The sequence below is a fragment of the Dermacentor silvarum genome, chromosome 1, assembly GCF_013339745.2.
Source record: "Dermacentor silvarum isolate Dsil-2018 chromosome 1, BIME_Dsil_1.4, whole genome shotgun sequence".
In the NCBI taxonomy this organism is placed as follows: Eukaryota; Metazoa; Arthropoda; class Arachnida; order Ixodida; family Ixodidae; genus Dermacentor; species Dermacentor silvarum.
In genome coordinates, this window is record NC_051154.1 from 204007206 (window position 1) to 204016924 (window position 9719).

General features: G+C 45.7%; 1 protein-coding gene and 1 non-coding gene across 2 annotated transcripts; one reads left to right on the forward strand and one right to left on the reverse strand.

The window, feature by feature from the left end:
- Positions 1-2142: 2142 nt before the first annotated feature.
- LOC119437838 (U2 spliceosomal RNA) lies at positions 2143-2324 on the forward strand. Its single transcript, XR_005189551.1, has one exon. It is a non-coding gene; the product is annotated as a U2 spliceosomal RNA (small nuclear RNA).
- A 1179-nt stretch (positions 2325-3503) lies between these two features.
- Positions 3504-7464, reverse strand: LOC125941767 (uncharacterized). The gene is made up of 4 exons (XM_049659604.1): positions 7399-7464; positions 6116-6331; positions 4274-4455; positions 3504-3634 (listed from the first exon to the last, which is right to left on the reverse strand). Exons 1-4 carry the CDS (start codon positions 7408-7410, stop codon positions 3631-3633), a joined length of 414 nt encoding a protein of 137 aa, XP_049515561.1. The 5' UTR covers positions 7411-7464; the 3' UTR covers positions 3504-3630.
- Positions 7465-9719: the final 2255 nt, after the last annotated feature.

Here is a 9719-nt window from a genome sequence, read left to right on the forward strand (position 1 = left end):
ATATCATCGCGTAATAAAAATTGAGTGTACAACAGGATAAATGAGTACGAGAACATTATCGAGAATTCACTTTTGTGGTCTATTCTTAGCACTCTAGCCGTCTGAAACAACGAGCACCCTTGGTGGATGCTCACCGGCCGACAGTAGTTATCTGTAACAATTCCGCTGCATTGTTTTGCCTAGCAAATGGTTGTAGGAGAGGATGAGTGGCTCGTTGAAGCGGTAGACGAAAGAAAGGACCGCGCGTCTCTGGAATCAGTTTTCCCTCTTCTGAATGCTGCTTTCCTCTCTTTTTAACCTAGGTATTCCAAGTTCGAGGAAAATGACCTGACAACTCTATAAAAACTCATAGTAATGCTGCTTCTTATTCATGCATGAATAGAAGCGCACCAGGTAACAATTTAGGCACCCTAAGACGTTGCGCCCTATTTTAGTAGCAAACCTTACTAAAATTGAATCGTTAATGAAGCCACAGCGACACGTCATTCTGCCAGTCAAAGTGCGTTTATTGCATACAAACCCGCCGTGGTGGCTATGGCATTGCACCATTTAGTCTCTAAGCCCGAAGGTGCGGATCTAATCCCGGCCACGGTGGCCGCATTTCGATGGGGTGAAATGCAAAAACACCAGTGCACTGCGCATTTCGTACACGTTAAAGAAGCCCAGGTGGTCAAAATGAATCTGGAGTCAATAATTACAGCGTGTCTCATAATCAAATCGTGGTTATGGCACGTAATACCTCAGAATTTAATTTTTGTTTTGCACACAAGCTTTACGGGCATCACCCGTGTGTTCTCACCCTTCCGAGCCTCTGGTTGTCTTGTTAAAATTCTCGAATTTGACGTCCGAAAGCGACTATGATTATGAGGCGCGTAGTAATGTTGACCACCCATGTGGTTCTTTAACATGCAGTTAATACAGGGTACATTATTTTTTGACAGCGTAAGTTGTTATGGGCTCATTCCGATAGCCGTTTCGGTTCGCGATGGTGTCCGCCGCCGCTGCCACCTCCACCGACGGCGCCCGGGGAACGTAACCACTATGGCTGGATATGCGAAAAAAGTACCTGGTTCCCGCCGGGATCGAACCCGTGCCCGCTGCGTGGGAGCCAGATACTCTACCACTGAGCCACGCAAGCGCTTGCTATAGGGCGTCGGAAAAATGTCCTTTAAAGCAGGCGCAGACGATCCGAGCCTCTGCCAGTATGGTGGCGCCATCTAGTTAAGGCACCTGCAAACGCATCGTGCGCAGGCGCAGACGACGCGATGCCATTCAGACGAGGCGCGCCATAAAAAAACGCGATCCCCAGCCTCCGCCAGTATGGTGGCGCCATCTAGTGAAGACGCCTGCAAACGCAGCGGGCCCGACATGTAAGTTGCAGTTGTAAGGCTTGACTGGGCTCTGCAGGCTGCTGTGCAGAGAGCATTACAAGCCGCAGCTCGCCGTCGACGCCGGGCGGACAGTTCAGATCGTTCTCGTAAAAAACTAATCTTGAGCCGCTCCATCAGCTTACGCTGTGAATGTGCCGCGCAGGACTGTGACTTTTGAAGTTTTTATTGTTTATTTCGCCCACATCAAAATGCTGCCACTGCGGCCGCCGGGGCCAGGATATGATCTCGCTCCCTCGGGCTTAGCAATGCAACGCCAAAGCCACCGCCACGTTGCGGGTCAATTGTCTTGTTTTCAGTCGCGTTACTGCTTAATGCTACATAAAAAATTAGGTGCCGTTCCACTCTGTGAAGATGGATGACCAGCGAAGCTGTGTATGTGGTGATTGACCGTTGGTCCGGCGAAACGTTACAAGTTTGCGGAATCGGGCCACATGGACGGTTCGCATTTCTTTCCGTCTTGCGGTCCTGGCGGGCAGCACGCTTACGCTTGGCGTCCGCGGCCCACTCATCGTCGGTGGTCTCCTTCCGCCGCCTACGCGCCCATTCCCTTTTCTGTTCACGCCGTCGTTCTTGGGACGCACGCTCTTCTTCTTCAGACCATACAACACGCGGCCTACCCATTTCACAGTCAGAGCAGAACTGAGGAAAGGAGCCTACGTAGACCATGATGTCATAACACGGAAGACACTCCGATTGATAGGCACTAGTTTAAATCCGCGGGATGGCGTACACGTGTGCGGTGCGAAGGTAGACATGGCCGATGCTGGTCAAAATGTAGTATTTGTTCTTATCAGCTTAATTTATTATACGGGTTGTATTAGGACCCAAGATATTAAACTTATGTTTGCAAGTTGGCGGGGTGCTTGAAGCCTGCTTCACCTCCGCCACCGGTCAGCCCGATATTGCACGATCTTCGGGATCGGCCCACTGTTTTGGTCTACTGACATCGATCCGCTGGAAACTAGCCAAATACAGCTTCACTCTAAAGAAACACTAGGTTGAATGCGCACTTTTCTAAATGCCTTATATAGATACACACTCGAATACTGTCTGTTATTTTTTCTTATCTCCTACTGCAGGACAAAGCAGATTTTTTCGTTATTGTTCACTTCCATACCTTTCTCCCTTATTACGCCTCTCTCTATCTTCAGATTAAAGCAGTTTGTCTGCCCAACTTTGAAATCAGAGATTTGAATTCGACTTTTACGCTGCACTTATACTGGTTAACAACTGATAAATTATTCCAATTCCGTAAGCCTTCTAAAATATTGCTTAGAACTATGTGCACTGCACTGAACAATATATATGCATTCGGATTGAGAACAGATTCTATTGCATTCGAAGATTATGTTTCGCTATAAGGCGGATGTCCGAGATATTCAACGATTGAAGGTTTGTTTTTTTACCACGTTCGTGAAGCCGCGCTTGTTATCAGTGGGCTGGATCAGCCACATCTAAGTTAATTACCCACATAATTTCTTCGGCAGTATTTAGAACGTACACGAATAGATCAAAATAATTCATCTATTTATTTTTTCTCTATCTGTCTCTCTAACGAATGCCTTGCTTCTGGAGCTTTCTTTGTGACTGAGGCTTTCGCTCGCTCTCAGAGGGTATAAAATCAGTATATACTGAGTTATGTGTTGGACGGTCGGAGGTGTATAAAAGTATCTATCCCTGACTTTCCTAAATTTACGTTTCGCCAATATAACCTTGACTGTAAAAGTAATGGTGTGCCTAAATTGAGTCGCGATATTAATACTGAATTTCGCTACAGCCGTAACTATACTGGAACACGATGCACTTCATACACCTGGTCCTAATATATTGTTTCGTGTATGCCTGTGCAAAATTTTGCTTGACATACAAGTCCCATTGCTTATTCGCCGAATAAAAGACCCACTATGAAACACCCCTTATCGCTTCCTCATATTTAGGACCAACCTTGATATGACACGCGTGCTTACTAAGGAGTAGATGCTTGTGGGCTGCAGGTGGGGAAAGCTAATCAAGTAAGCTGTCCACTACAGCGTCATCCCATAACACTGGAAAGCGCCTATATTTCTTTGGAGTGTGTAACCTCCGCCGTAATTATTATTGAAACTTCATGTGCATGGTGTGTCGACGTTTATTTACATCGTTCTCAGACTACATAATTGCAGCTGATCGCTGTCGCCCCGATGCTGATGTGTGGCCGATGATGTCACATTAGCTTCTGCATAGCATGATTGATTGGCAATCACCTGCAATGAAAACAGTATATTACAGCCGTCGTATACAGGATGTTGATGCCTCTCCCTTCCACCTCAACATGCCAAGGAAACAAATAAACTAAACAAAAAACCTGCTTATGCTCTTAAATATAAAATAAAATCAGTCAAATGGGCAGGCAAACTTAGAATAATTTAACGCAGTGCCACTTTCAACACTACTTTAGTCAGGGGAAACCCTCCTGAGGCAGTAACTGTATGACATTACAAGATCTCGTCGCTTATTCATAAGGAGAATTCAAGTTGTAGCACTACTGAAAATGGTAGCCGACCTGAAGTTGTAGAAATACATTAGAGTCCATTTATAGAAGCATTATTATTATGAACTGCGTTCGCATCCGATTTATTACTACTTCTAGCGTAAATACCTCTTTATGAAACAGACCATGCGTTGCGAATTAGTGATTTGAACGCAAGCGAATAAGACGAGGCACAGGGCAATATACGAGGATTAAAAAAAAGAAAGTTGAATAAATATAGAATAACAAAGTTCGACGGTCTACACTATCGAATAAATGTGTTCGTCGGCATTCGCTTTGATTCTAGGTGAACACAAAGAGCACATTTTCAGGTACCTCCGCAAGGCATGCATCGAGTAATAACTCTACGAACCACCACCCGCCGTGGCCAAGACTGCCGTAGCCCTTTCCGAAGCTGCCGTAACTTCCAGAGAATCCGCCGCCGTAGCCTTGAGAGTATGCACCGCCATATCCGAAGCCACCACCATATCCGCCAGAATGACCTCCGGTTGACCCACCTCCAACGATGGCTCCACCGTGAGAAACCTTCTTCACCTGAAAAAGATTGCAGTCACACAACCACAATTAACCAATGATTCCATCAAGCGTTCGAAGGATGGAGTCGCGGTTGCTGGCGCACGACTTTGTGCCGGAGCCACGTCCCGCTCTATCCGCAAACTCAACCTGCGATCAGGTGCATTGTGTGGTGAGCAGGACATGTAGAGGTAGACCTAGCCTTTTATTTGTGCTACTGTTTACGAGAGTGCTGTCATCTGCCGGATTCATTCTCCGCATCATCTCACCATATGCGTGAATTCATGGCCTTCTAAAGGGCCCTTCACCAGGCCACATAGCAAATTTGGTTATAAAGCTGGAAGTTGTCACCTGCCCTATAAGGAGTGTTCTACGCAACAATATTTCAAATTAGTTCATTAATGGCAGAGATATAAATATTTGAAGTTGCGCGAACTCATGATTTCAGGAGGCTAGCGTTACAGCCAACATAGACAGACACTCGCTCCACTTCGCCTGTCTAGCCTCCGCAAGCGAAATTTTTTCCCTGCGTTCTCCCATACCGGAGCCGGAGGATCGCGTGACGAATACGTCACACGCCCCACATTCTTTTTTTTCTCCGCGCGCGTTTTGGCTGAGTGGCGCACTTCCGGTGTCTCGTTTCTCGTAGCAGACGATTTTGGGTGCTCTGCACGAGAACGCCTGATCAGGACCAAAATCAAGAGCAATGAGGCAGGTGTGAAAAGATGAAAAAGCGTGATCGCGGAGCTTGAACACGGTAGAAAATGACATATTTTCGTTCTCTGCGCGCGCGATTGCACTACGTGGGAACAAGGAGACGAAACGGAAGACTCTTGCACAGGAGAATGCTTAGTGCACTTGAGAGTACTTCTGCCGGTCTCGCAGATTATCGTCGCTTAAAGACGCTAAAATGATACATGATCGACGCTCGTGCGATATAATTAAAAATACGTGAGGCTGTACATCTCACTTGCTACGGTACGAAGTAAAACAAAGACACGCCGAGATTCGGTTCGTATGTTACATTTTCCTAAACTTTAATTCGTCTATTGAAGCAACAGATTAAACAGATATCTGATGTTGCCTTGAATAATTCTCGAAGTAACGTTCACTATGAGCCGTGTCACAGCACTGTCATGTACGTACGCGCACCTACGCGGATATACGTCGACTCTCCCGCTGGGAGCGCGGCGCCCGCGAAAGGAAGGGCAAACGGCGCTTGGTTTGAAATTTAAGCTCTTTCCGCGGCGCGTATGTAACTACTTAGCAACATGATCGTTATCGCGCAGTGTATGCATTGCGCTTGTCAGATTAAAATTGTCAGACCTGGTGAGGGCCCTTAACGCAACATGGCGCGAAGTCCTGAACACGCTCAAACGATGGGCTGCCTTTGTCCTTTGACGTGCCTGTGTTACCCAATCCTTGAGCAATATTTTTTTATTTTAATAAATATGCATTGTTACCGTTATAAACGAACGCACATAGCTGATTTATCTGGCTCGGCTCGCCTATGCTTGTTTACAGCTCGTCTCACGATACACTGCTGCTGAGTTCATTACGCCTTTCCTGATATCTGCAACGCTGACTGGCAACGTTGACTGGCGAAACGTGGACCAGTATCCTAAACAAACCGCACAGCCACTCAACCGTTCTTAAGTGCCAAACCAGGTGGTCCGCTTACCTGGTGCAGTGTCTTGACGACATAAGTGGGTCCCTGACCCACCTGCGGCTGTGAGGAGCCCGCGGTAGTTGCCGAGGCTGCGCTTCCGTGGCCGAACCCTGCGCCGCCACCGTGTCCTGTCTGGATGCCCTTGACGACGATCACGCTGTGGCCTCCACCGAAGCCACCGCACTGAACTGTGGCCACCAGGCCACACATTACAACCGCTGCAATCACCTGCGACCGATGACATTCAATCAACAGTGGGACCAAGAACTTAGCGCGATGATTTTGGAGGCGGCGAAAGAATTTAGGTAGAGTAAGTGCCATAGCCAGTGAAGGTATAAATTTAAATCCATTGAGCGTTGGTGTATGCCGGCCATTTCGGTAAGCTGAGACTATACAAAACTACAGAGAAAAGCACGACAATGGCGGTGGTAGGTGATCCGCTAGTCTTGTGGGTTGTTTACACTCTTTGCCACACCATAAACTCTATTAAAACCATTATACAGAATGCAGTTCAAGGCACGAGGCGGCTGCGCTGCTCATTTCAAAAAGAAAACAATGCATAGATTCAGTCTTTTGAAAAATTAGGAGAAAAAAGTGCAATGAATAATTTTTTGTGCATTTATAGCACGTGCGCTTACAGCGTCAGCGCTGAAAATTCTATTATTTGTTCTCACTGTAACTTGGTCTTAATTATACTTATCCTTAAAATGCAAGACCAACATCTAGTCATCCGAGCACTAACCACCATTCTCATGCTTCGAATGGTTTCTGGTTTCCTATTGACTATTTCATTCACCAGCTATCTTCTTATAATTGATATACGCGCCCGCAAAAGCACGTAGTAGTTTGTTAAAAGTAACTCCCCGACGTTTTTCTTAGGACCTTGTATAACAAGCACTAGAGTAAACTACGTTCTTTTGAGAGTATTTGTACCTCATAAAAGTGTTCATAAACCTAGTAGCCACATACTCTTTTTTTTCTACGCAGTTTTAAGCCCTAGTAAAAAAGAATGCAATCTACATCTTACTGCTAATTTTAAGGCAATAAAGGCAAGAACAACACGTGAAAAGTGGTATGCCATTGAGGCAGTAGCAATCCGCGTTTCACGTATTTAGCAAATCAGCGCCATTTGCAATCACACAAAAAAGACTAGATAACATAAATAACAGCTTTAACACGGGCGATGATTCCCAACGCATTTTAGTATGGCAGTAATCTAATAAAATTTTCCCCTGACACGTATCCCAGAAATCCGTGCACAATGTAATTGCATGTCACGGTAAACGTGCCCTTACCAAGGAGTTCATGATCTTAAAAGCGAGCTGTGTAGGAGCACCGTCGTCTGGAAGCTTCTGGGCAGGTGTGAGCTGTGAAACATCCCTGACCTCGACTTTTATAGGTTTTACGTGACGCTAGGAAAGCAGAAAAAAAGATGATGGGAAAGGAGGTTTCCTGAACTTCTGGGCACTGAGATCTTGGGAAGAACCTCCTGGTAGCAAAAAAAACGCTAGATACGCGTGATATTCGCTTTCAACTTAGTGTAATCTGCGCATAGCGCACCGACGTTCCCTTCCTGACAGTTGCCTCGCGGTGCTACTTGTTACCAGAAAGTGAATGGTTCTGCTTGGCTGATCCTCTAACTCTGCCGTTTTCCCCGCGCTCCTGTACCCCTTTGCGGGGTCTCTACATGAAAACAAGACGACCAAGCGTTGCGTACGTAAGTGTCTCAGTATAGAAAGTCGGGTCTTCTGCCAGAGAAATATCCGCGGGCTGCCCAAATACTGCGTGGGTGTTTTTCCTTCAGCATAACTCGTGTTCTTTGCCTGCAATGCAAGTTTTTTCTCTCGCATTTCATATTTTTGTGTTTCCTTGCTCGTATGAGGTGTAAATCCGGTAAAAAACAAGTTTTTAGGCTGCCCAGAGCCTATAGCTTTTTAGCCGGTCTTGCATCAAAACAAGAGTTGTGCGTGCTCCAACCACGTGGCAGATGGACGCGCCAAACACGATAAACGGCCTGCTGGAAGGCTTTGGCTGTTAGTGTGCGTAATAGATTGGCCAAGTAGAGTTAATTATACCGATGTGAAAAGTGCATTGGTTTGCGAACTCAGAAGAGCGGACACGTTTATTACTCAGTACTTGGGAAGCCAAACGAAAACTAAATGATGTGGCATATTCACTCTGGCTTGCTCTACAGGGGCCAAATTCACAGAGCCTTCGTCCGTAAGAACCGTTCATCGGTAGCCATCGCTAATATTTCACTGTCCCAGTTAAATTTGCCGGTGTCTCTTCTTCAGAACACACAAGCGTACGAACTGATTTATGAATATGGAGGTACCGCTTTCTTGAGCGGTTGATAAGGTGCGCTTAACAGCCAGTGAAGAAACGCATGGATATAAGCAATTTTGTAACACACCATGGTAAACACAGCGCAACAAGAAAATAAAGACACAATGAAAAAGAAAGACAGAACTACAAAAGTGAGGACAGCAAGCACTTTCTTTTGTATTTTTCATGATGTCGAATGTGGTTAACACTAAGAATGAAGGCTCCACGGCGGGGTTACCTACTTTTTTTACATTACATGAATTTAAAGGAGAGGTTGGTTGCTTTATGTGACGCTTGGTACACCTCGTTGCATGGCAAGCAAAAAATAAGCGCAATAAGCATCGCAAATATTCCTCAGTATTAAACCAGTAAAAAGAAGAAGTACAGAGGAAGAAGTGGCACGCACGACTGGACTTCAACTACTGACCCAGATCGCACTCTACTGCAAGCTTCTCTCCTTCGTTAGGTAACCTTTAGATGTGCACTCTCCCGAAATCAGGCAACGGTTTGCGTCAGCGCAATTGCTTTCATCACAAGCCGGCAGGTGTTTTGTCCCATTGCGTCAAGGTGAACCCGGCACCCAAGGAGCTTGTAGCCTTCTTCGGCCTTTTGGAGCCGTCTTCGAGGCAAGAATACTCAAGAATATGTACCAACTGACCCACATCGCAACTCTAAAGCAGCGTAAAGCTCTGAAGACAGTATATGAACACGAACACGTTCAAAGTTTGATGCACGAATAAAAGGAAGGCACACAGGTCAGTACAAAAACCACATACGCGTAGACATACGCAGTTCCATAAAATAGCACGATAATAGCAGATAGCAGATAGCACGATAATGTTCAGAGAAGTTGTCGGTTTTGCAGCGAAGCGGTCATCCCAGTACACTTAACTACGTTACCTACAACGACTTAACGGTATATTTTTACGTTGTAGTGACAATTCGGTGAAATCCGATAACAATGACAATCTGATAAATAACTGTCACCGTCAAAACGTACAACAGTGTGCACGCGTTATAGCATATGAATATAAACGTGCATGACACATGTATATGACCTGCTGTGTTTAGGTATATCCATAAGTGGCGCGCGGTAACGAAGTTTAATTAGACGTAACTTGGTGTTGTTCAAAAAGGTTTTTTTAAGCGACAAGCGCTCTTCTATGTAGACCATGCATTGCCGACGGTATTTTTTTAACACACAGTGAATCAGTCCTCAGGGTTTACTTTGTAATTCATGTCTTGTGCACTGCAGAAACAGATGGCGCATATCTTCATCCCCGTGGTAAGG

Coding starts and splice junctions, on each gene's coding strand:
- LOC125941767 (XM_049659604.1), bottom strand. Junction 4,456..6,115: donor TCGTCAAGACACTGCACCAG/GTAAGCGGACCA, acceptor AATCTTTTTCAG/GTGAAGAAGGTTTCTCACGG.